General features: G+C 41.4%; 3 protein-coding genes across 3 annotated transcripts; 2 read left to right on the forward strand and 1 right to left on the reverse strand.

Annotated features, from left to right (window-relative positions):
- The first annotated feature begins 957 nt into the window (after positions 1-957).
- Positions 958-24,686, forward strand: hpn (hepsin). The gene is made up of 13 exons (XM_076736170.1): positions 958-971; positions 13,918-14,066; positions 20,048-20,155; positions 20,363-20,404; positions 21,041-21,170; positions 21,253-21,372; positions 21,558-21,598; positions 21,715-21,880; positions 22,022-22,212; positions 23,186-23,281; positions 23,474-23,616; positions 23,907-24,071; positions 24,636-24,686. Exons 2-13 carry the CDS (start codon positions 14,030-14,032, stop codon positions 24,678-24,680), a joined length of 1,284 nt encoding a protein of 427 aa, XP_076592285.1. The 5' UTR covers positions 958-971; positions 13,918-14,029; the 3' UTR covers positions 24,681-24,686.
- LOC143324012 (B-cell receptor CD22-like) lies at positions 1,904-6,128 on the forward strand. Its single transcript, XM_076736172.1, has 7 exons — positions 1,904-2,118; positions 2,810-3,154; positions 3,250-3,471; positions 4,207-4,497; positions 4,847-4,928; positions 5,023-5,062; positions 5,143-6,128. The coding sequence occupies exons 1-7, from the start codon at positions 2,079-2,081 to the stop codon at positions 5,206-5,208; spliced, it is 1,086 nt and encodes a 361-aa protein (XP_076592287.1). The 5' UTR covers positions 1,904-2,078; the 3' UTR covers positions 5,209-6,128.
- Positions 6,622-12,536, reverse strand: LOC143324011 (cell adhesion molecule CEACAM6-like). The gene is made up of 8 exons (XM_076736171.1): positions 12,289-12,536; positions 11,794-11,927; positions 11,454-11,533; positions 11,162-11,367; positions 9,105-9,368; positions 8,501-8,812; positions 7,950-8,052; positions 6,622-7,666 (listed from the first exon to the last, which is right to left on the reverse strand). Exons 1-8 carry the CDS (start codon positions 12,347-12,349, stop codon positions 7,603-7,605), a joined length of 1,224 nt encoding a protein of 407 aa, XP_076592286.1. The 5' UTR covers positions 12,350-12,536; the 3' UTR covers positions 6,622-7,602.
- Positions 24,687-25,872: the final 1,186 nt, after the last annotated feature.

The raw sequence follows: 25,872 nt of genomic DNA on the forward strand, positions 1-25,872 counted from the left end.
ACTGCTCTTGCACTTGTTTGAATGTCCAGTGCCAATTAATTATATTGCTTTGTTGCTTTCTTTATTGTTAGACACAATGAAAAGTTGAAAGAGAGAGGTTACATTTAGGCTCAGCTGCTCTACACTCATGCCAGCAGCTCTGTGAGGCTGTGGTCAGATGCCAAGGAGCCTGGAGCTGAACACTCACAGTCTAAATGCTCAGGCTCGCTGTGTTAGTTTGTTAGCATGCTACCTTTTGCTAATAGGTTGTTGGCAGTCACGTGACGTTAAATTCAGACGGGGGGCCAGAAGTGAGAACTACAATGGATGAGATAAAGGAAAGTTCTTACTGGGCTAGTTTATATGAAATTACGAAAGAAAGGTAGAAACATAAAATCAGAACATATGTTAGATGTGACTCCTTATGAAGAGACGTTATGAAAGGAAGTGATTTTTCAGCTGAGCTGAAAGTTTTGCTGCGACTGAGGCAGTAGATATGAGCAAGACGTCGCTCTACTCTCAAAAACAAGCAGACAAAAGTATGGATGTAAACAACTGTATTGTTAACGATTGGTTCCACGACCTCGATACCAAAGTGCTCCTGGATGACTGGCGTTTTGTTTTTTTCAAGGCTGCGCAGCTTTTATTTTCCGGTGGACTAACCGAGCAGCAAACATCCAGCACCGCGGTGCTGAATGTTGATGTTTACAATACGGTTTCCTGCTCGGTCAACCCCTCCCAAGGTCCGCTGAAACGCCAGTAACAAACAAACAAACAAGACAGCATATGTTATTTCTCTCTCTTCTCTTCTCTCTCTCTTTTATGTCAAAGTGTCAATGCTGATTTAATGTGGATTAACTGAGCAACAAACTTTCTGCGCTGCGGTGCTGAATGACGTTGATGTTTACGTCCGGTGGTTTGGTCGGGTAACCACTCCCAAAAGTTTCGGTGAAACGCCGCTGAAGACGTGGATCATCTCGAAACAGGACAGGGTATGTTATTTTTGCATGTTTCACCTTTATGCACAACAGCAAGTGGTACTCAACAAAAGCTCCTCTTGGTTTCTTGGTTTGATCTGAGCAACCGTGAACGACGCAAAACATCGGCATTTTGAGTGTGTTATACTGCTTTCCACGCACAAAATCACTTCTTGCCCTCCATCAGCAGTTCGCGCCACAACAATACAGTGACGTGACGTCATCTGCAAACAACCTATTGCTTAAGTTTAGACACATAACACAAGTGATGTTAAGCAGTTTTGCAGGTATTTTACAGGAAAGTCAGGTGTTCTCCAAAGTGTGTCCAATGCTCACATTGAATATTAGTTGTAAATTTCAAACAGTTGCCACATCTTGTGAGTAAACACAAGTCCATCTTATGGAGGTCTGTTTCACTGAGTATCTGACAACTTTTGACCTGTTGCCAGAGGAAAAGTCAGTGGCTCTCTGGTGCTCTTGACTGCCAAAACTGTTTAAAAATTTAAGTACATTAAAAAGCTTTTCAAAACATTGCCAAATACTAAATAACGGTGCAGGAAACCACCAAACTCAGATGTCAAATGGTGATAAACACCTCAGTGATTATTTTGAAGCCATTTGAATGCCAGACACTCTCAACAGATGTAACACTAAGACTGAGAGCCAACCACAAGTTCCCCATTTACAGATGACTACGTTCCGTTCTACTGGGTTTATTTTTATGCTTTTGTCTAAGTTACATTCCTCTACCTCTGTATTAACTGCTTGCTTCTCATATGTACCAAATTAAACACCCCCCCACACACATATATAACATAAATATATCTAACTTTCTTGTAAAACATTGAGTGGCATGAGGCACCAGCTGGCCCCTCCCAGCATCTCACGTGATGTGGCAGCATCTCATAGAGCATCACATGTGTCAGAGCTTCGCTTGGATATCATTTGTCAGAAACTGTCTTACATTTCCAGAACTGCACAGCTCTAATTGATTTATTTTCCCACCTCCTCCTCCTTCTGATCCATGCTGCTTGCCGTCACGCCTACTTATGAAAGATAAAATCAATTCCTCAAATTTCAAATCTATCTGGAAAGTTTGGATTTTCCATTGGTGTGGAGAAGATGATCATCACAATGCTGGTACTTTTGATCCTGAAACCAGGTAAGGAGAGATTAGTTTTCAATTAAGGCTACATTTCAAGATTTGTAAAAGCATATTGCATTGTTATAAGTTCTGTTTCTACATCACAAATCAGGCAGAGGATAGACACATCCAATCATATGAATTCTGATCTGTTAAAACTTGAACGAGGTACACCCAGCAGGGACATAGTTTAATTTTCACAGGGGATGGGGTTCGAGAGACAACAGCAGGTTTCAGTTTGAAATGCACTCTAAAATCTCATGCAGCCATCTGACAGAAAAATAAACAAAAACACTTCGCCATAGCTTGTCAAAAGTGATATGTCAATGCTGCGTTTAAAGCTTGTTTCCACTGCTCACAGGGCCAACAAAAATCTGTTATTGCAGGCTTTGAGGGGAAGTTTACACAGAATTTATAATTCTCATTTTTTTTTTTATCATTCTGTTTTATTTTCTGTTGTTTTTCATTTTTTAACAACCCAAGCTTTCATTTTGCCCCCTTCCATATATAAAAACAAACCTACAGTCTTGTCTTTTCTGATGAGTTTATGAGTTTACTTCATTTAATTCTCATCCTGAATTGACAGCATATTTATTGTTGCTCAATGGTATGTTTCCGTTTACTCTCATGTGTCTTCTCTTAATCCTGCATGTACAGGAAATCAGTAAAACTGATAAAAACGTGTTCTGACATCATGATCTCTCTGCAGGAACTGTGAGTGCTGCTTCCTTGGTGACCTTTGAAAACCCAAATCCTTGTGCTTTAAAGGGATCATCGGTGGAGTTCAGGTGCTCATACAACTACAGTCATGAGGAAACTGTTAGTGACACTGCATGGTTCAAAGGGGAATTAAAAGATGGCCACTGGAAACGTGTTGCGCTCTCAAGCCTTCTTTCATATCAAAATCGTACTGAATATGTTGGTGACCTGCAGCATGACTGTAGCCTGGCAATTCATGACCTGCAAGACAGTGACACTGGACATTACTACTTCAGGTTTGATACAGATGCGTATGGATGGCGTAGTAAAGATTCTGTGTATCTGACTGTCACAGGTAAAATGAATTTACATTGAGTGTAAGTTCAAGTTCAACAATTCCAGCTTTTCTTAACATCATGGTCTCCGTTTCTTTAACTGTTTGACGTCCAGAGCTGAGTACCACGGTGTACCCTGACAGTGTCAGAGCAGGAGACAACGTGACTCTTGAATGTAAAACATCCTGCCAACTTCCCAGCATAGTTTGGTTCAAAGATGGACGTCAAATGGCCAAACCAGAGTTTCAGGCTCAGAGAGAGGATTCAGGGAATTATGTATGTGCTATTAAAGGACAGGAGTCAGCGCCATCGGAGCCTGTGCGTCTGGATGTTCAGTGTAAGTATCTTTATTATGACATTATTGGTTGAGAAGGGTAATCAAAACCAAACAAAATCTGAATACCTTCATGTTATTTCACTGTGTGATGTATGTACATTAGTTATGTACTATAATTCCAGATTCTACAGGCAGAGCCCTGTTAGAGCTGGCACTACTGGGTTTATCTCCACATGGATGCACAGTCCTGAAGATTTTTTTTTTTACTGCCATCGCCCACTGTAGATTCGCCTCTCACTTGTCTTCATGTACAGTATATAACGCTATCCGGACCTCAGCTTTGCTCCCAAAATCTAGGATTTTCTTCAGCTAATGCTGATGGAGCAGGGGGCCTCAAGTCTTAGAGGTCTACGCCTATACTCATAGAATCTGGAGTTACATTATGTTACTAACGTTCCATTTTGCATAGGTTTAACCCTGTAAGAGCTGTCACTATTGGGATAATTGTGAAGTTGATGTAGTTAACATCTACTGTGACACCAAGGTCCACAAGCAGGTAACATGCACCAGGTCACGACCCTGCAAACAAGAAGTGTAATTGTAAGACAGAGAGATGCTGACTGGTCCCCATGCAGCCCATTAATCTGAGATGATGGGATTAGAGGCACACTGTTTTTTATATAGCCTATTCTTTGTGAATTTATGCTTTGTCTATAAATAATCATGATCATGCATGAATATTTCAGTCTATAAGTGAATGCATACAACGGCACGGTGGTTGCATTTTTAATACAGATCCTCCTTTGAACGTGTCGGTTGAGGTGAATTATTCTGGCCACCTGACAGCGAACAGCAGTGTGAATCTGACCTGCAGCAGTGCTGCTAACCCTCCAGCAGACAACTACACCTGGTACAGGGGTACTGTTTCCAGTTTCAGCACCATGGTCCAGGTGGGCTCAGGACAAGTGCTGTCTATTCCCTCTTTGGGGGCATCCCGCACATCCTACGTCTGCCAGGCCAGGAACCCCCTGGGGGAAGACAAGTCAAGTGAGGTGCTGCTGAGAGTGGACGAAACAGACAGTGACAGTGAGTGTACCGCGGAGATAAGAAGATCGATACACTGAGCAGCTATGACCTGTTGTATTGATTGTGACCATTAACTCATCCAGTGGGGAATGATAGTCCAAATTTGCAAATTAGCCTGATTGGAAGGACGTTTAGGTGGGTTTAAATTAACATTTTATTCATTACATATGTAACCCTAAATATGGAGTTAAAAACTATGTTTAAATGGGCTAATTTCAGTTCACACAAGCATCAGCTATATTTTTACAAGATATTTGTGAAACATTTATATTTGTACATAATAAAGGAAAATCTCAGATCCTGTTAGTATAATTACCCATGCAGCTTTCTTCTACCTCTCCCTCTACAGCTCATCATTTGATCCTCCTTGTTGGTGTTGGAGTCAAGGTTGTTATTGTGCTGTTGCTCACGCTGGTTATTATCTGGGCTTGGTAAGTTAAGTTACAACATTCGGCACGGTTCATTTTATTATGACTGTCATGAAATGTTGAAGAGTTCAGTGTGTAAACCTTTGTTATTGCATAGTTCAAGGAGGCGGAGATGTAGATCTGCTGTGGACAAAGAGGTAAGGAGGACCGGCTCTGTTTAAATAATCAACATGACAATGTCTCACAGCATGTCTGATGTTGCCCCCCTGTGTTTCAGGAGAACAACTGTGATTATGAAAATGTCAGCCGTGTGAAAATGGGTATAAGAAACAACAACAAATAAACAACAAAAAAACCCACAGGGTTCAGCGGAAGGACATGTCCCTTTACAGAAACTAGTGAAGCATGATGACATTTTATTACGCTCAATGAGGCACAAGGATCTCTGTGGTTTGTGCGCTGCCTGTAGCTGAGCTGAGCTCAATCAAAGAATTGCTGCAGTTATCAGAGCTGAGGAACAAGTTTGACAGCATGAAAGATGCAGCATTAATTCCTGACTGTCCTTCCCATGTCTCTCTGTAACCCTGGAGACAGAAGGGTTCCTCATTGTAGGAAAACAAGTAAACATGTTTATTTCATCAATGAAATACGACAACTCTAAAAATGCTCTGAATGCAGCCTCTCTTGCCACATGTGCAGCAGTGATAAGAGCAGTAAGGATAGTATGAATGTTAAACCATACTGCCCCCTAGAGTTTAAAATACTCACACACATTCTTTTCTGGTATACTTCTAAGTACTTTGATACCTTCAGTCTACCAACTTGTTAGTATTATTTACATTATCATCAACCTTCTGCTTTTGAACCACATGGTTAAGGTTTAACAGTAGTATTCAGTGTTTTTCATTGCAACAGAAGTGACATACAACAGCAAAACATTTATTGGTCAATGGATGTCAAAGTTTTTTTTTCTTGTTTGTTTGTTTCTCAGTGTAAACTGATCTGCCTCACTCAGCTAGACATGGCAGAACTTTGTCAGTGTGACAGTAATCAGTGATTGCTTTTCAATAATCTCTTTATTGAAAACTGCTGACACCTGTAAACACATTTCACACCAGCTGTTTTTGTAAGACATACTGCCAAATCCTCTCATTATCAATATTATTTTTGTACTTTTAAACAATAACATATTTTTTATGTAATAAACTTGCTGTCTTGTTAAGTGTTGGAAAACAGAAATAAAAAAATGTATTTGTAAAATCCAAGATATCAAGCATTTTGTAAATCTCGGTATCACTCTTCAACATGCCAAATACATCACACTGTATCTTACAGCAGTGGTATGTGCGCCACTAATTATCTCTATTTCTTATTAAAACATCATATAAATGTCAAAAATGTACAGTAAATGCAACCACATGATGTGCACGTATGTAAAACCATCTCTTAAACTGTTCAGGAAATGAAACAGCTCGCTTTGTTTAAATAATTTGCATTTAAAAATACACATGTGTGCACAACTTCAGTTCTTCTCACTTAATGATGAGAAATCAGACAAAAGCTAAATTCTAAAAATAGACTAATGGCATGAAGAGTTGTGATCCAAGTACATTTTGTAAATGGATGTTCTGGTGTCAGAGTCACTGTCCTGCTGGTTTTCATCCTCCTCCACTTCTCCTCAGGCTCTGGTCAGTATCTGTTAGAGACTTATCGCACGGAACAGTTTACTCAAAACCACACTATCTGACCCAGGCCCAACTGCTAACTGCTTTTAATTGGATCATTATAACTGTATTTTCCCTCGTCATCTTCATGCACAAACTTGTTTTCAGTAATAGCTGCTTCAGTGCCTTCTGTGCCATTGCTTATACAGTACAGTCAAAGTATCAGCGCTGACAACAGCTGTCATCTGTGGTCTTCATCCGTGATGAGCCGTGGAGGGTGTGTTCAAATTCTGCTCCTGCAACAGTTTAACTGACAAGAGCACTAAGTCAAAGGCTGATTCCTGACAGCAACATTTAGCTTATCTCACAGAACTGCACTGACGCAAAAGGAACAGAGGATCAGAAAGCCACCAGTGAACAGAATCAAGACATTCTGACAGGTTTTCCTTTGCTTCAGTTCTGCTGATTTTGAAATTAAGCAGCCACTCTCTTGAAGCCCATGTCGACCAAGCTCATCCTCATTCAGCTCAGCGGATTGAAATCCAGGAATGAAGGCTTTCAGTGCTATGTCCTGCTTGCTTGGATGTATAGGGATGCCTATTGTATGATCTCCAGGTTCAGTCTGTGTGAATCGGCACCACTGTCAGCAGTCTTAGAGGAAGTTCTTCTTCTGTGTGTAGGAGTCCAGCCATGGGCTCAAGCAGGCTGAAATATGCATCCTGTGCATTCCTGTGGCCCACATCTACCCAATCAGCTGCTTGATTTCTGAATGTTTCTAAACATTTACAGACACGTTTTTTTTTTTTTTGTATCTGAAGTAAATTAAAATAATCAGAGATAGTCTGGCTGCAGCCTAAGCCAGTTTGTGCATTAATGATGAGGATGAAATACTAGTTTTAAGGGGTTTGCTTGGGAACACGAGATGTGAAGGTAAACCCTCTATCTGAGGGTATTTAGAATAAAAATCTACCTATCTTGAGTTACTTGAATATAGTAAAAAGGTGCTTTTTGGTGGTTGTAGGGTGTTTGCACTTTGTTTTGTACTTTGTGCAGAATTAAGTCCAGCTGAGTCCTTAAGGTGCTGTTGCAGTTGTCGCGGTGAGGACATATGACCGGTGTCTGGATGGCTCCCGTCTCCTAAGGGCACAGAAAAACAACTCATCAAAAAATACTCACATTTACATTATAAAGTGAAGTTTTCTCTAGTCTTATTTTTATTTGTTTTTTATTTAGTAAATAATTTATTCATTTATGTAACACTGTATGTGACCCAAACCTAGACACTGTCCAACTATACACACACACACACACACACACACACACACACACACACTCACACACACACTCACACACACACACACACACACACACACACAAAAACAACTGTAAAAAACAACTTTAAGAGGAGCTAAGAACTCACCTTGTAATCACAAAAGCCACTACGGCTATAACAACAAGCAGAACACCGATGGCCACTCCGATATACACCAGTTTGCTTCCTGAAGAGTCCATTGGAGTCGCTGCTGTGGTGGACAAAAAGGGATGAGAGCTTACTACTGGTCAAACTGTCTCAGGTATTATTTTTAAATGCAGTGTGCATGTGAATGGCTAGACGTTGGACCAAGAACAGCCTGGTGCATAGTATGTGTAATGTAAAGGCATTTCACAATATTGAGCTTCATGGCAGCAGAGCCTGCAGATGTTTATCTACTTCAATTGTTCGCCGTTTTGGGATAATAATGTTGGGATAGTAAGAATTCACCCTTTTGATTTGTAGCATTCTAGCAACCAAACAGGTTCATTCAAATTTTTAGGTGAAAGAAAAAAGTCACTGTCAAAGATAAGATGGATTGTACAAAAAAACCTGTTCAAGCATTTGGCCAGCTGTTACTCTGGGACTGTTTTCTGCAGGAACATGGTTGCTACTGAAAACCTCAGGTTCTGTGAGCGACAGGCTCTTCGGTCGCCTACCTCTGGAGCTGCTGAGTGTTACGCTGTCAGTCTGTGATCCATGTCTGTTGCTTGCCACACAGCAGTGCTGCCCATGTTCCTCAGTGGTGATGCTGGCACTGCTGAGTGTCAGGCCTCTCCCTGTGGGTGTAGCCAGGGATTGTCTTGCTGGATGAAAGCTTTTGTCTGCTGTAGGGAGACACGCTGCACCCTGGTACCAAGCGTATGTGTGGACAGGTGGGTTAGCATCACTGCTGCAGGTCAGAGTCACAGGAAGCTCATCCTGTAGCTCCCCAGCAGGAGAGACTGAGACGGTTGTGTTTCGGGGAGAGTCTAGACAGGGAGGGGATGAAAGATCAGTCACAACTTGCTGTGAGTCATAACGGATTCCGAACTCTGGGATAAGTTTCATCACTTCTCAAGAACTTGTGCTGATATGCTCTTTCTTTCCTTGCTTCTTTCTTTCCTCCTGCTTTAAGTTTACATGTATGGCAGAACAAAGCAATGAATGAATGAATGAATGAATGAATGAATGAATGAATGAATGAATGAGTGGATGACTTTGTTGATGTCTGTTTCTCCTGCCCTGAAGACTGAATTTAAATCAGGATTAAACATCACTTACACTCTACATCAATGTGCAGCATTGTGGAGTTCTGCACTTTGTCTCCAGTCTGTATCTGACAGTAGTAGCTGCCAGAGTCATCTGATGTAACGCTGCCGATGTTCCACACCTGTGCAGTGTGTCTTGGGCTGGTGCTCGTGCTCTTGTACCATCTGAAATGGGACTGTGGACCAGCTGCAGGGCCGCAGCAGGCCATCTGTAAGGGCCCGCCCTCAGTGATGCCACTGGAGGGACTTGCTGACACTGTGACTACATTGGACGAGTCTGGAGAAAACAAAGATTAGGAAAGAGTATACGTATGTAATTAGATTCCTTACTGCAGACATTCAAGTCGACAAAATTCATTGTTTGACTGGTTAGTCAGTCTAATATTTTAGCAGGACAAAATCATATATATAATGTCAAAGAGCAATTAGTTGCTGGGCGAGAAGTATTAACTTCCAATGCTTTTCCCTTTCAATGTTTCTGCAGTTTTGAATGATTTGTGAGCTGAAACCAGCAGTGGTTCGGTGCTCTCTTTCCAGGGAATTAAGAAATACTGAGGTAGTCCAACCATCCGCCAGATAATATGAAAAGATTAATGTAATACTTTCATATTTTTTCCCTTTTTCATTCAAGCAGCTTTTCCATTATTTTTCTACAAAAAAAACCAAAAACAGTTGTGTTGCAAAATTTCTCTATGGTATAAGACACTCAATTCTGGTGTGAAATAATGTTTCTCATTTCTGTATTATTCTTGGCTAAAGAAGATCAGATGTAAAGACAAAACATTTTGGCACCCAAGTTTTAAAAACCCCTGTATGTAATGTATAATTATGATTTTAAAAAAGGCAGTGGTTTTTAATATTCTTTGTCAGTAATGGTTTAAAATTGCTTTTTGAATTGCAAAGCCACTCACTGACCTCTGACCTACCTAACCAGACTTCCAGTAATTCATTTCTGTTGCACTGTCTTCCACCGTTTTGGATTTTTTTTTTTCAGCCCACAGGTTGCCAGTACTTAATGAGCTTTTGTGAATCTCAAAGGATGACGCAACATGGCAACAGAGAGGAACAACAAGAAAACAACAACTTCATACGGATGTTTCTCAATATTTACTTAAGGCTATCATTGTGGTGGAACAGTACCAACCACCCTCTACACACAAAATGAGATGGCTTGTCAGCAGGTTCTAATACCTTAAATTGGCCTAAATGCCCTTTTTTAACACTTGTCAGCAAAGAAGTTAGTCCCCACATGTTTGACTGTGAGTGATGTTGCTACGAACATCAATGTAGGACCTGATTTGAAAAATGGCACCAGTCTCTGACATTACGGCTTTGATTATTATGTCAAGCTGAGTTTATACGTGCTTATATGCAGTCAGTGGTCAGTTTCAGTTCTACTTCTCATAAATAGGACAAATGATTGCATAAAGGAAGTGGTTACCACTTACTGCAAAAAAACATGAACACTTGTTATAGTAAGTCATGCAAGTGAACAAAGTGCAGATATTCTTAGTTTTATGTTTGTTTCTTGAACAGTTAGTACCGAACAGCTAGCACTCAGTACTGTTACTGTAAATGGGTCATGGGCCATGGAGCAACAGACAGGTTGTAAGTAAGACAGGGATTGAGACACAAAGATGGACACAGCCACAACATAGAGGAAGAACAAACAAAAAGACTTTAAGGTTTATCTGCTGTGATCTGTCAGAGCACACTGACTCGACACTTCTTTAAGATTGTGAGACGATTGTGAACTGTGGGTGAAACTCAGGGCCCAGCTGATAAAATCAGCTGCCTACATCATTTTTAAGATAACAACTTGATGTAAGAGTAATTATATGACCCAGCCACATAGATTCTGTCACATTTAACCCTAGTTTTATGTGCTGTTGGCATTTCTAATTTCAGCTTTACGCTTGTATTTTCTTAAATATTTTGCAACTCTACATATTGTGAATTAGTGTTTGATGATTGTGATGGTAGTGCTTTGATAAAGGAGATGGTAGTGATGAAGGTGATCATGCTGTGTAACATCTGTTGTAACATTAGTTGTAAATGAAATATTCCCACCTGCGACCAGCAGCTGTACACCGCTCTGCTCTGGCAGCTTCTGTGTAGGGTGGCTGGTGACGAGGTAAAACACGTATGTGCCGCTGTCCGACTCTCTCAAATCAGAAATCCTCAGGGAACAGTTTCTTGTTCCCAGCTGTCCCAGGTACTCCACCCTGTTCTGGTAGGATGGCTCTGGTAAGATACCGGCACTGTGGAAGACATATCTGAGACAGACAGACACACAGACTTAGACACCTAAAATGAATCGCAGGTCTGGTCTCGTGTGTGTCTCTGTGTCCCTTAAACACACCTTGGTGTGATACAGCGGCTGTCACCGAGACACCACATCTCAGACAAAACTTTGTACTGTTCTTCTTCTTCTCCTTCATCCTAAAAATAGAAAACAATGAGCTTTTGAACAAGGGACAACATTCTGTAAAATAGCAAATGCTATGTTTACTGTAAGTTAACCTGACTGTAGGTGTTTAAACCCCCTCCAGAACTTTAACTGCAGTCTTAAAAAAGCTTAATTCAGTTACTCCTTACTAAACCTCTTATAGTTGCATGTTTCTATTGGTTCTTTTTAAGCCCTGGCAGAGGAAGTCTTTGAGTTAAAGACACTGCTAACAAAGCCTTCTTTATTGAATCACCTGAGCAGAGGGCTGTCCCTCCTCCTTAGAACTTTGGGGGTAGTCATAGGAACAAGGGAGAACCACTGAAGAACCAATCACAGCACAGATAGGACTGGCGGGGAGGCGAACTGACCAATCACCAGCAAGAATACCTGGAGGGCAGAGGAAAACGTATGATAATAAGCATATAATAAGTATTAGGAGCCATACAAAAACAAAGTAAGCAAAGTAAGTCAAAGGGAGAACTATCAAAATATTTTACTGCAAGCAAGAAGACAGATAGAATATGCACGTAGCTGTGGATGCTGCTGCAGAAACGTCCAGGACAGGTGCAATGTAACATGACAGTGAAGATGTTATACATCTGCCACTGAAACAGCCCTCCAAGCAGTTGTGACCACACATCTGCTTTATGATTTTAATGGTATCGCCCCATGAATTAACTGTTAAGGTGCAACACTGGATATGAATGTGGATGCCACCATGAGCTGGTGCATTCATACAAGCTCTTACCTTTCAGAGAGAGTGTGAGCAGCAGCCAGCAGCTCCGTGCAGCTCGTCCACCCATCCTCATCCCTCCCCGCTGTGGCTGCTCCTTGTTCGTTGCCTGCTCACCTCTCTGGCTTCACCTCCTGACCCCTCTCTGTGGCTCTCTGATCCTCGTCTGCCAGTCACCCCCCTCTCCTGCTTGGTTAAGTCAGTGATCTGCGTGCGTGACACTTTTAGTCCAGATTGTTCGACTTCCCTTTTTATTTTCTCTGCTAACAAGGAACTGGGTGGTGACTGGGCCTTCAAGCCAGCAAAAGGAACATACATAAATATGTGTGCACAGTATGTGTGTCTGTGCACGGGGGACACTGTATGTGTTTGCTGACTCAGCTATACCAACAGGGACAGGAGGCATCACCCATGCTGAGAGTAATATACCAAAACAACAGCTGATATCCTCAGCCCCCAAGTCACTATTGAGCTTGCAGGATAATGTGTTCACCTGCAGCAGGTATGCGCGCTCAAGACAGCGTGTACGAGTGCTCTCGCGCCCCGTTTGTCCACTCAGAGACGCGCTGTTGACGTCACTCGTGCCCCTCTCGGGTGCGCAGCAGAGCGCTCACAGGACGACCACTCAAAGCGAGAAACTTCGCAGAAACCTCCACCAACTTTGTCCCACACTGCCCAGTCCTCCAAATGTGTCTCTCTTTCCTATTAGAGGCGGGCGCCGGTGGTTTTGGTTGATAGAAACGGTCTCTGCTACCTTCATGTCCCCTTCTTCTTTCTTTGGGGTCAGTAACCTGTGAAGAGAGGGGGAAAAAAAGGATTTTCTGAAAACTGGGATTTATCTGTGGTGGCGTTTTAGCAGTGTGCTCGTTCGTCTTCGAGGCAGTGTTGTGCTTTCTCTGTTTTCAAACTTACGGACTTAAACAAAAAAAGAATAAGATATCATCAAAGGACAAGGCCGGGGCTCCACCTGCTGCAAGGTAAGCCAGGTGAGCCACTTTCTGGAAGGCGAGTCGAAGTCTGTTTGAGCTGTTTGTAGTTTTATGCTAACTTTTAGCCAGACAGCAGCCTCGCTTTGGTGACATTCAATTATTATAACCTTCCTGTAGGCTGTACTGCTGAAAACTAGTCAGCAGCTATTTGAAATTGAACATTTTTCATGACAAGAAAGTCGACTATTTGTATATTTGTACTATTTCTACATAACAGCCTGTTGGTAACATGTCTGTGCCAAGATCTCTGCAGTCTAACAGGGCTTACTATACTTAAGTCATACAAATATCAAAGCCATTTCTTTTTATTTTAGAGGATTTTTAAACACTGTGGCCTGCACTGTGTAGTGGTACAACAGTAGATAAAACCTGTGTCTAAAATAATTCACTATTAGCTGAAGATACCCTTTAACTCCCGATAATAATGCCTTTGTGCTGCCATCTGACTTGATGTCCTCCTGTTTGCAGGGCAGTTATTACTGTAACTGGTTTAACCTTTGGTAACGGTTAATACAGTCTAATATGTGTTGTGGTGCAAGACGTGTGAAGTGTCATGAGTGGGATTCTAGTTCTGATGCGTTGACAAGTGTTTGTTCAGAAAAAAAATATTACCTACATTTGTTTGTCACTTAAAACCCCCAATATTATGTTAAAGGAGAAGGTGACTGCCAAGGGCTTAGACCACCTGCCCTGAGGAGTCCAGGAGAGAAGGAAGGAAGGAGACAGATCATTGTCTGCTGTTGCCCTCTGCTTCCTACAGTGTATAGATGTATGCTGAGAAAGTTGTGACAGAGGGGAAGATGGGTGAGTGCACATATTACATACATACACTTCTGTTCTTGCTATCGTTCTCCCCACCCATGCCTCCTCCTTCACACACACGCTCACACAAACAGATTAAAATGCTGCGCTGGTCATGTTGCAGCTCACGCTGCCTGTTTTTTTGTATTTGGGACCAGACATCAGTCCACTTGACAGTTAACCATTAACTGGTTTGTTCAAAGCTGGCTGGCTGTCTCTCTCATGTCTACTGGATTTATGTTTGATGTTCGGCTTTCATCTTGGAAAACATATACTCGTTGTGAGCTTTCTTCATCGAGGAAGATTGCATCCTCACTCAAATAGAAATGTGATAGCGATGTTGATTACTGGGGCGAGAAATAACCACAGGCCTTTATGCCAAATTTCACTTAATTGCAATGTATTATATTTACGGCACTAACAACACACTCTCCTGGTGGTCATAAACAAACCGCTCGCTGTACCTCATCCCTGTCAGTATGAAGCAATCCTACCTTGGGAAACCAGAGAATCCACAATTGCTCTCCTGCTGCTTGGCGTGAGCTGTAAGGCAGGTTTGTGGTGGTGAAGCTTTATGGCTCCTAATGATTTTACTGCCAGTCATATGATGCTGGATAGAAGTGAAGATAAGATAACTTGCTATGTTATACTGTTGCTAGGACAGTGAAACTGTTCACCATATGTTTTCCTGTGGTGTCTGGAAAGCCTGTGTTTACTTTTTGGATTGCAAACTTTTTACAACAGTTCTTGAAACTATATAGAGACAATAAATTCAGCCTTTCTATGGTTACCTCATGACCCGGCAGACAACAGTGTAAGTACCTACCTGACATTGCAGGGTCAAATTGAGTGCCGGTACAATAAAGCTGGTAGTCTCCAGTTAAGTGAAGGATTTTGTTGAAAACTGACAACATCTCCACATCTTCTGCTGCTCTCATCAACAGGTCTTCTTGGTCCTTGTGTCCTTGTTGTGCTGTAACTTACTCTTTGTGTCTGACCATGATCAGCCAGACGTTTGGTTTTGTAGTTTCTGTTTCCAGAATGAAGGGAGTCCACCCAGATACAGTGAACCAGGCTGTGTCTTTGGTGTGTGTAATTACAAGAGAAACACAGTCTAGCCAAGGAGTGGCACATATGGTGTGGCTTATTTTGTGTATGACTGTGCTTGGATTAGGTGGGACAATATCTATTTTCGGAAACAAGCAGTGTTTACCTTAAACATAACATGCTTATACACTATACGTGTGGATCTGTAGAGAAACACAAGTGTGCAAATTCACATGCAAACACTCGTGTCACACAACTCAGAGTATATTTGTAATCAGGCTAATATTTACTGCACAGTATGATTGTGTTTATTTTTACTTTTCCGCCATGACAACCACAATAAGTATGAGTCACAGCTTCTGGTGTGTCTTCATCTGTGTGTGTGTGAGGTCTCCGTCTGCTTCTGCGCTGTTATCTTTGCTTCATTCCACACTTACCACACCTACAATATTCTACGGTACTCAAAACTCTTTAAACCTTTTCCTGTTTAATGTGGAGAGAACGCATGTTGAATTAAGCTCAGCCCTGTTTTTGATGGACCAGATTCATAACAATCCGATCTTCCTGTTTTGACAGTCGTTTCGGAATCTGTTTCCCAAAGTCCAAATGTCAGTGTCTCGAAGAGGACAAAGGATAATACACTAGATGCTGACTGTGCAGTCAGGTAGTAAGATAGTACATGTACCTTCAGTTTGGATTATTTTGTCACATTACTGTTTTCAAAGTCAACAATGAACTTTCATACCTAACTTGAAGCCAAAACAGATGGGAAGTAATAAAAGACATTTATGAAATCATAACAGACACTGAGCTTACATGTGAGATCAATCTCCATGAAACGGAGCAAACTCTGTGTCCTGATGAAGACTGTGAGATACGGTTGGAGGCTCTGGAAAAAAAGTAAATAGACCCCGAGTCGGGATTGTTTATTTGTTAAACCTGTGTGACTAACACACTCATAAAGAAGAGTCCCAGACTTCTGCCTTGTACGTAGCCATGATCTCTCAGAAACCCTTTTCTGTTTGTAAGTCTTTGAAAAGGTACAGTTACAGTATATCAATAACACTTTTTGGGGAGTTCTTTAGTTTTGTAGATAGTAGCTTGTCAGGAAAGATCCTTCAGACAAAAGAAAATTTGATGCCTAAAAAATACCTCATGTTGTGTCATTTATTACATTCCTGTAATTTCAGATTAACTGTCATTTAGTAGAAAACTTGGCTGTTGTGGATGACAAAAAAGAAAAGCTTTTCTTCATGTGGAATGGGTTGTTTTCATGTTTTTCTCTCAATTTTGGTTTGGCAAGGGTGTGGATAGTGTCTCATGTGGTACACAGTTTACCCAGCAGTGAGGTGTTACAGTGGGAGGGCGTCATGTGGCAGATTTAAAGGTATCCCTCCCAACATCCCAGAGAATGAGTAACGACACAGTGAACCTTTTCCGTTGTGCTGTTTCTGGCTGGTCATGTGACACATGATGAGGAGGATAGAAATAACTCACAATAAAATGGATGCAAGCTCAGTATGTTTACGTGGATGGATCATAGGCAGTAAGTGACTCATTCCTACCTCTCGTGCCAGCCTTGTTTACCACAGCGGCCACAAACTATCCAGTCACACTTTGGGGAAGCCATGAATGTTGACTACACGGGGGAACAATCACACACAACAGCAGTGATGCATTGCATCAGTTCAGCTGTTGAAAATGCATCTTTTGGTTGAGCATAAATTAAGCTTAACTAAGTTTAAATAAGAAAGTCTGAGACATATTTGACAGTATTGTGACTTAGAGCCCCAGTATTGTCTTAGATAAACTTTTATTAGAAGATCAAATGTTTTAAAAATTACTGTAAACGTAATTCAACTTCATAACTCCATCTCACTGTGGAGAATCTTTGAACATAGAAAAGTTCAGCAGTTTCAAATTATTATAAGATAAGATATCCAACATATGGCCTGCACTCATAACTTTCTACCAACCTTTCCTGTTGAAGGGCACTCATCAGTACATAATACAACAGTGACTTCAGAAGAACCCTGCCTCATAACACACACATGCAGACACACACACACACACACACACACACACACACACACACACACACACACACACACACACAGGAGAAGGTGGTCTCAGGTACATAGAAGTGGATACAATAGAGTGCTTGTTCTGTCCTGCAGTGTGATTGTGAAGGGCGCAGAGTGGGGGGGGGGGGGGAAGAAAAGAAAGGAGTTGAGGTGTGTGGAGGAAACATTGTGGTATTTTCTGGAAAACACACTGTGATGAAATGAACATATTATCCCTCTGATAATATGTCGAGTGACATTGATCAGATATTCATTATGTTCTTGCCTTTTTGTTTCTCACTTAAATTTTTATCCTCTCTCTTTGAACTTTTTACACCAATTTTACAACGTAGGGAACAATAACACCATTATCATGCTGACTGGATGTTTGGAGGGAAAGTGTGAGGAAGGGAGTGGGAAGAGAGGACAGGTACGGAAGGGAAGGAGGAACAGACATGAGGCACAAAGAGGGGAAGACAGGAAGGAGAGAGATGGGCACAGAGGGAGGCAAGGAAAGAGGGAGTCGAGTTGGTCAGGGAGAAGTTGTAGTGTAGAGGGAGAGAGCAGATGTGAGGAGATAGCTGGGAAGGAGGTTAAGGTCACTGGGTTAACAGGTCTACACAGCTATCACCTTTCATGATAACAACTTAGAAATCCAGCAACTGTGGGACCAAGTAGGGTAACTGGTTCTGTACTACACTGGTCCCTTGTCATTCCTTGTTTACTTCCACAGATCAAGACACAAGACTCAGGAGTCTGCACATAAGCCAAGGAACTGACTTTAAGGTGGTAACTGTGCAGGATTGTTCTGGTTCCGCATCCAGATGCTGAATGTCAAGGAAAAAAAATGAAAAAACACTTCTAACTGATGTGTGTACTACCCTGAGATATCATCCAGCAGGGCTCCTTGGTAGTTCATGTGCTCCATGTGCAGAGAGGCTGAGTGCTCAGTGGCAGCTTCTCTTGTCTATCTCTTGCTGTTCTATCTAAATAAAGTCTGGGAAAGCCCACAAAATTATTTAAAGATTCAATTGTCAAGCCGCACAGAACACCTTCCCCATGAACGTTTGCATTTGGTGGACCTAATGTCACATCGAAACATTTTGATGGAATTGTTTTAATTTGTTGTTATTTTGTGAGAAAGCTCGGGATGTGAGAGAAAACGCACATGTTGCAGTGAGACAGTGGCAGGAAGGAAACCAGGCATGTAGAGTGTTTTCTCTGATTTGATAGGAAGCACCATACACTTAGAGTATCTCCAGTTGTTTCCTTGCACATTGATGGAAAGTATTACTATTACACTCCGCTCTGTCTCATGCATTGCAATGAACAGATAATCCACTTAATAACAGCTCGCTTATCTTATCTTAACAAATAACCACACACACAGGCTCTAAATGTTTCTGTACTTTGGTTCCATTTTCCTTTTCTGCATGGACACCTTATCTTCTCCTTCAGCTATTACTATTGATAAAGACACAAAATGATAATTAATGGTATTAGTAACACCTGCTTTTCCTGCCATGACAAGTCAAATGTGCTGTGAAAAATGCCTGATGATGGCTGGATTTCATTTAGCTGCTTCAGCTTCAGGGTCCTGGTATTGTGAATGGTGGTTCACTGTCATGGCTCACTGGGACACTTGAATATAAGAGAGCCATGGGTGTGAAATATTCGTCAATATAATCAGCTGGACTGGGGGCTTTTTTCATTCATGTTTTTAGTAGAGTCATAAAAAAGTTAAAGCAATAGACTTACAGCTTTGTGGTCTGAATTAATGTGCCAAGAGGTGCAGCCCTAGCTTCCAGCTTTTGTCTGCGCTGTTGATCTAACTTTGAAATGATGACGATGATGACAATGATGATGATGATGACCATGGGTTTGTGTCAGTGGATGATGGTGGGAAGTGGAATGAGCTGAGCTGTATTTAATGATTGTGGACATCCGTGGCAGTCTGACAGTTCAAATAACAGTAATATTTGCACTTTGCACAAGTAAGAAAAGAAACAGAAGGACAAATATCAGCAGACCTTTTTTACAACAGACTCGTCAAAGCAGGAACAGGACAGGTGGAACTCAAATCTATAACAAGTGTCCTAGTAAGCCATGATAGTGAGTCAGCATGCACAGTGCCCGGACCCTGGAACTGGCTCCCCTGAATGGATGTAATAATGTTAATAATTACACCTGTGTTTTTCATTCTCTTACATGTATGTCTGCAGAGAAAAATGTGGATTAACTCAAAGGGTCAAGTTGACAAAACTCTGCTCAGAGCAGAGCCGAGGATAGCGGGAGCGGGTGCACACACACATACTGTATGAGCACAGGGACATGACATGGCACCATATCCTAGCTTAAGAGTTTGTTCTTGCTTTGTGTAGAAATGCTAGACTTTAGACTATTGATCTAATCAGTGTCATTTGTTCTTTTCAGTCTGTGCCAGGAAATGTGCTGCATGCCCCTTCACATTGGGACAGTGAGCTGAAACCGGTCAATTTGCTGATGTTTGTTGTAGGGTGGCTAAAGAGTCCAAAAAAGAGCCCAAATTAAATACTAGCAGTCTGAACTTGTGCCATGTATTATTTTGTGAAATATCGCTCTTTGTGTGTGTGTGTGTGTGTGTGTGTGTGTGTGTGTAGGAGGCATTTTATATATATATATGTATATTCTTTTTACATCACACACCACAGTTAACTTCACCTCACTGTTGTAATATTTTCTCTTGTTTATGGGAATGTTATGTAACATTAAAGGCTTGAGTGCTGCTGTAGATGGTATGTATGCATTCATGTGTGTCTCTCCGTGTGTATATTCTGTCAAAGAGTGTACTGTATGCACACCTATGCATGTGTGTGTCTGTGTGTGGATCTGCAGGGAGCAGGGGAATCTCCCTGACCTGTGTGTTGACCCCCTGCCGTGTGATCGGAGTGTGTGTGATGCTGATGACTTTGGGAGCAATCGGAGCAGCTGTCTGGGCCGTAGGTCAGACCACATGCTTTCACACTTATACACATTTTTGTCAGACATACTGTGACATAACCGTAATAATCACTCTTTTTTTTATTATTATTTCACGGTGTTAATGTTTGATAGTTCTCACTATTAAAAATCTGATTATCAGTAGTCTTTGCTCTCTTACATTGCATTGATTTAACAGATGTCTGATGTTTTTTTATTACCCTTCTGAAGTTACGTATTGCACAATGGAGGAAGACACAGGACTGTATGATGGTGAGTAGAGGACACAGCGATGTTTTCTGATAAATACTCTTATACCAGACTTTAAGTGTAATAAAAATAGACAACACTGGCACAAGACCTATATGGTCTGATTATTATAATAAGAAAAATGAGCTTGAATTTTTTTTTTTTTTCTGCAGTCAAGGAGGATACTGCATGTGTTTGTTTGTTAGTGGAAGCAAAACGAACACTTGGCCATAGGTCATTAATTTTGGTGTGGATCCAGGATTTTCTGTCTTTTTTTTCAGCATTGCCAGGGTAAAGCTGTAGCTACCTGAGTGAAAAAAAATATATATATGATAATTGTTTGTCACTGCATTTGATGCATTTTTTTTCAATGTGTGTTATTGGAATAAAATTTAAAAAAAAATCAGAGAAGCAGAAACTGAAGTAGCTGCACTGCCAATAAGATCAGGCTCAACTCAAGGCAACAGGATGTGACATCTGTGGTCACATGTTGCTCAATAGAGGCAGGATGCAATCAGACAAACAAACAAGCAAAAAATATGTCACTAATACTCATCACAATCACAATGAGAAAAGAAAAATGAATTATGTGTTACAGGTAGGCAGGAGCGTGTGCCATCGTAGCTTGTTCTAAAATAAAGCCTGTATCTTTCCCTGCAGTCCAGGTGAATTCTGCTGATCAACATCTCAGAGTCTTTGACTCTGCCCAGAGGAGGTGGCGTCAGGTGTGTTCTTCCTCAGCCAATGAGCTGCTCGCTAGCATCAGCTGTGAAGAAGTGGGCTTTGTCAGGTGAGATGTCTTTACAATTGTATATCCATGCTTTCAGGCAGCGCAGCATGACACAGGACTGAAGTGTGTGTGTTTGTTACAGCGTGGTGAATTACTCAGTCACATCAGTGCCAGAGGCCGGCGGAGATGTTGGAGAGTTCTTCTGTGTCAGACAGGAAGAGCTCAGCTACGGCAAGAAAATCAAAGACTCATTGTTCCCATGGTATCAAACACCTGTCTGTCTGATGGTGCAGCAGTCTTACCTGCTACCACACTGTCCTCTCTGTTGCTCCCCCTGCCTTTTCTTTCACTCGTGTACTCGGTTGACATCAAGAGAGTTGAGTGACTTAGTTTGGATGTTTTTTTTCTCTGTCAGGATGTTACTAACTCTGTCTCTCTCTGTTGCAGTGACTGTGAGAGCAGGGAGGTCCTCACACTGTTGTGTCAAGGTAAGATGTGAGCTTAAATCTGCACTTGTTTCACACTGTTTCTCCTCTCTGTGTTTAATTCTTTCACCCACAGTTTACCGTCTTCCTCTGAGTCATCCTCTCTCTCTCTTTGGCAGACTGTGGCAGGCGTAGTTTTGCAGCAGACCGTATAGTTGGTGGCGTGGATGCCAGACAGGGCAGTTGGCCTTGGCAGGTCAGCTTGCAGTACGATGGAGTTCATCAGTGTGGAGGATCCATTATCTCAGACCGCTGGATTGTGTCAGCAGCTCACTGCTTTCCCGAGTAAGAAGTCAAGCTTGAATTTATACAGAAATCATGCGTTATTTTTAATCACATGCTGGACAAATGTGATTGCTTTAGATTCTCTTAACAGAGAAAAATGTAACATGCTTGCACAAAAACTGAAGAAGCTTTCCGTGCTAGGCGGTATCGCTTCGTTAATCGCTGGCGTGTGCTGCTGGGCTCCATCTACAATAAACCCGTCAATGCCAATGTGGCAGAGGTGAAGACCATCGTTTACCACAGCAGCTACCTGCCCTTTGTAGATGCTAACATTGATGACAACAGCAGGGACATCGCCGTTCTGGCCCTCACCCAGCCCCTCACTTTCAACGGTAGCGCACACACACACACACACATTCATCAAAGAAGAAACACACTCATCTACACACACATGAGTATTTGATTGCATGAGGACAGTGATTAGAGATGAGGAAGAATGGCAAAGAAATTGAGAGAGCCAGAGAGACACAGAGTCAGTCATTATGGTAATTTGCCTGCTTTAGGGTTCCTGTTTCCCAGATTTGAGGCAACAGGACAAAAGTTCTTTGATTCAACATAATCATATCAGCACTGAACAGGATATAACCACTGATTCCTCCTGTGTGTGATGTGCTCTTTCTGTCCTGAAATCCCATTACTCCTTAAAAAAAATAACCACACTTTCATAATGACAAAGAGTCATCTGTGTTCTGCTTTAATGTTACTGCAATCTGTTGAGCCATGAAGAAGGATGAGCAGAAAAACAAGTATGATCTCTGCTGGCATTGTAGGTTTGGGAGCTGTTAACGTGCATGTCACAGCTGTGCAACTAAATAACACTATTTCAACATGCTTGATGGGTTGTAGGCAAATGTTTTGAGAACGTGACAAGTATCTAAATGCACACATACTGTATTAACATTACTTGTACTGACCAATAAGAGGAAGCAAAATGATGAAGACCTGTGCAGAGAGGAACGTGGCAGTGGCTAGAGTTTCAGTAAGTCATGCCTGACATCTAGTGTTAAGTGTTCATAATTGCAACCACAGCATGAAGTCCACTGGACTGAAAATAACACACGTAAAGGACAGTTTTAGCTGAAATATCTCTCTGTACAGTGTTCTGCCAACACTATGTAAGATTTTGCTTCACTGGTCAGTCATCAGGTATTTCACCACTTCTTGTCTGCCTGTCCTGACACATGTCACAGTGGTTTCTTGTGCATTTTATTATGAGTAAACTTCAAGTGATCGTGTGAGTGTTGGATGGTGAAGTATTGTTATGTACATGTGTTTGCTTATATCTTAAAACGTGTTTGTGTGCAGAATACATCCAGCCTATTTGCCTGCCAGCGTACGGTCAAAGACTGATAGACGGGCAGATGGGAACAGTAACAGGCTGGGGAAATGTAGGATACTATGGTGAGTCTGCATTTCATTACAGCTGTACTATAATACACTGCAGACAGCCCATCTTCGTTTTCTTTACTGTAGTTGTTTTTGTATTTAAACGCGTCAGTGTCCTCAATGTGCTGTTAACCCAAACCAGTGTACACTACATCTACATCTACATAACCAAGCCTCTTTAAAGTTTTTGATATTTCTCACTCACAGGTCATCTAGCAGATGTTCTTCAGGAAGCCAACGTCCCCATCATCAGTGACGCTGTCTGTAACGCTCCTGATTACTATGACAATCAGATCACCACCAGTATGTTCTGTGCTGGTTATGAGAAAGGAGGCACTGACGCCTGCCAGGTCAGGGTGTGCCTGTGTTGATGCGTGCTGGTGTGTAAAAGCTGGTGTGTTTATGTGTGTGGGTTTCTAATTAGAGACCTCTGTTCTCTGATAAGTCCTCATGTGTGTGTACTTTGTTTTTGTCTGATGTTTGTTTCCCTGCCTGTGATCTGAATGCCTATGTGTGCACAATGTGTGTAGCTGTTTGTTTGATATGTTGTTGCATTCCTCTTGAATTTCTGTTTGTGCTTGGCTAAAATGGGTGGTTATAATGTGTGTGTGTGAACTGCTGTAATCCTCTGTGGTTTTAGGGAGACAGCGGCGGCCCCTTTGTGGCAGATGACTGCCTGTCTAAGACCAGCCGGTATCGTCTGCTTGGGGTGGTGAGCTGGGGAACGGGCTGTGCCATGGCCAAGAAACCTGGCGTCTACACCAGAGTGTCTCGATTTCTGCCCTGGATATCTACGGCCATGAGGGTGAGAGACTGGGCTTGTTTTATTTGACTGTATTACTCTATTTCTTGGATTCTGTTGTGTTGTTGTAATGCTATAATTCCTACCAAGGAAACACTGATCACTGCCACCAAATAAAATGACTGCCAGTAACTAGAGAAACAGAACAGGAACTCATCTGTAACTCATCTATGAACCACTGCCAATAGACGGACTCACTGTGCAAATAAAAGCACATGATGAGGATTTTCTTCTTTGCCAGAAGAACAGTCCACTTTCCTACTGTTATGATTAAAACAATATTTTCTTGTGTATTAAGCTATAGCACTTGGAAAATCAAAGCATTTGGCATTGCCTGTCTTCACCCACAGACACACACAACACATGTAACTGCCAAATTAAGGACATGAAATGTCTTCATAGAACATTGTCCCACCACCCAGTGTGCAGACAAATATGCTCAGAGTTGTAAAATGAATGTTAATGCTTCAAGATAAGAGTGGAAGTTTTAGTCATCTACATGTAAAATTTCTTTTTGGGACACGACAGATGTGTTTAACGATTTCTGCTCTCATGTGTCTCCTCTAGAACTATCACAACTCACCGGGGGTTCACAAAATGGCTCGGACATGAAAGTCCTCCTCCCATGTTTCTACTTTTCTACTCTCGGATGAAAATACTGAAGACCTCGTAGTTGTCAGCAGGGACTGTTCGACGTTGGTTGAAAGGCTGTGAAGTTTCCCTCATGTCTCAATTCCAGATTCCTTTTTAGTGAGGATTTAACTACTTCCTGAACCTTCCCACATTAAATGTCTACCAATACCAAACTTACTAATAGATATCCTGTATCTTTGTAGAGATTCCCAGGCAGAGCTCTTTAAGAGACGTGACATTTGAACTCATCAGCAGAGTTATTGAGGTTGACTAACTTGGTTCATATGAAGTGAAATATTGAGAAAAGGGCAAATGTGAAATAATACTACAATCACAAACTGGGTTTAAGAAGCCAGTTTTGTAAAATATAATGAGATTCTTTTACTGTGATGTCTTTATTTTTTTTTTCGTCTTGTTTGTTTTAGCTGCCGTCACCAAAAATGAAACTGAAAATAACTACTATAACTTATGCGCTAAACAGCAATGAAGTGAATTTAAATTTAAAGGCTCAGGTTCATCATAAGCATTGTGGATGTACTTGCAAGGATTCATACAATTCATGCAATACAAAGTGCTGAATTTCCTGCAGCCAGTGTGCACAGCGAGCCATGAGTGCAGACTGCATCGTTGAGTTGTAATAAAGATCAGTAAAGATCTTGTGCAAACTCAACTCTTTAAGTACTCGTATATCAACAACTAAGACATAGACACAAGACGATTAGAGATTTGAAATGCCAGTAATTTATGAGTAATGTTAATTAATAAATAAAACATTCCCTGGTGGGCCTTAGTTTAAAAAATTATAGCACACATCAAACCTTTTTCAGACTTTTATAATTAAACTTACTTGTGTGATACATGTCTTGACTTTTTATATGCAGTAGCCTGTTTGTATGAAAAATAATTATTCATACAAGTTCTGTCTGATGAAGATGATGCTTATATTGAAATCAATATTTTGTTGTTGTCTTGTAAATATTAGTCAGTGTCTTGTTTATGTAGATGCTTATTTGAGACATGTTGCAGACGTCTTCATGATCCACAGATCTTAAAACCATGAGTGCAATAACAACCTAAATCATCTTCATCTTCTTCTGCAGCACATATTGATTACTGATTTCAAATGTGAACAATGTCTCATCACATTAACTGGCGTGTGTGTAGTATTATA

This window comes from Chaetodon auriga, chromosome 8 (assembly GCF_051107435.1).
Source record: "Chaetodon auriga isolate fChaAug3 chromosome 8, fChaAug3.hap1, whole genome shotgun sequence".
NCBI lineage: Eukaryota > Metazoa > Chordata > Actinopteri > Chaetodontiformes > Chaetodontidae > Chaetodon > Chaetodon auriga.

What these genes read in the sequence shown, in the direction of transcription:
- LOC143324012 (XM_076736172.1), top strand. Translation starts at nt 2,079, where the DNA reads ATGATCATCACAATGCTGGTACTTTTGATCCTGAAACCAG. An exon ending in TGTGCGTCTGGATGTTCAGT is followed by an intron (nt 3,472 to 4,206) that starts GTAAGTATCTTT and finishes TTTTTAATACAG; the next exon opens with ATCCTCCTTTGAACGTGTCG. An exon ending in CTGGTTATTATCTGGGCTTG is followed by an intron (nt 4,929 to 5,022) that starts GTAAGTTAAGTT and finishes GTTATTGCATAG; the next exon opens with TTCAAGGAGGCGGAGATGTA.
- LOC143324011 (XM_076736171.1), bottom strand. Translation starts at nt 12,349, where the DNA reads ATGAGGATGGGTGGACGAGCTGCACGGAGCTGCTGGCTGCTGCTCACA. An exon ending in AGGGACAGCCCTCTGCTCAG is followed by an intron (nt 11,534 to 11,793) that starts GTGATTCAATAA and finishes TTCTATTTTTAG; the next exon opens with GATGAAGGAGAAGAAGAAGA. An exon ending in TGTACAGCTGCTGGTCGCAG is followed by an intron (nt 9,369 to 11,161) that starts GTGGGAATATTT and finishes TGTTTTCTCCAG; the next exon opens with ACTCGTCCAATGTAGTCACA.
- hpn (XM_076736170.1), top strand. Translation starts at nt 14,030, where the DNA reads ATGTATGCTGAGAAAGTTGTGACAGAGGGGAAGATGG. An exon ending in GAAGAAGTGGGCTTTGTCAG is followed by an intron (nt 21,171 to 21,252) that starts GTGAGATGTCTT and finishes TGTTTGTTACAG; the next exon opens with CGTGGTGAATTACTCAGTCA. An exon ending in AAAGACTCATTGTTCCCATG is followed by an intron (nt 21,373 to 21,557) that starts GTATCAAACACC and finishes TCTCTGTTGCAG; the next exon opens with TGACTGTGAGAGCAGGGAGG.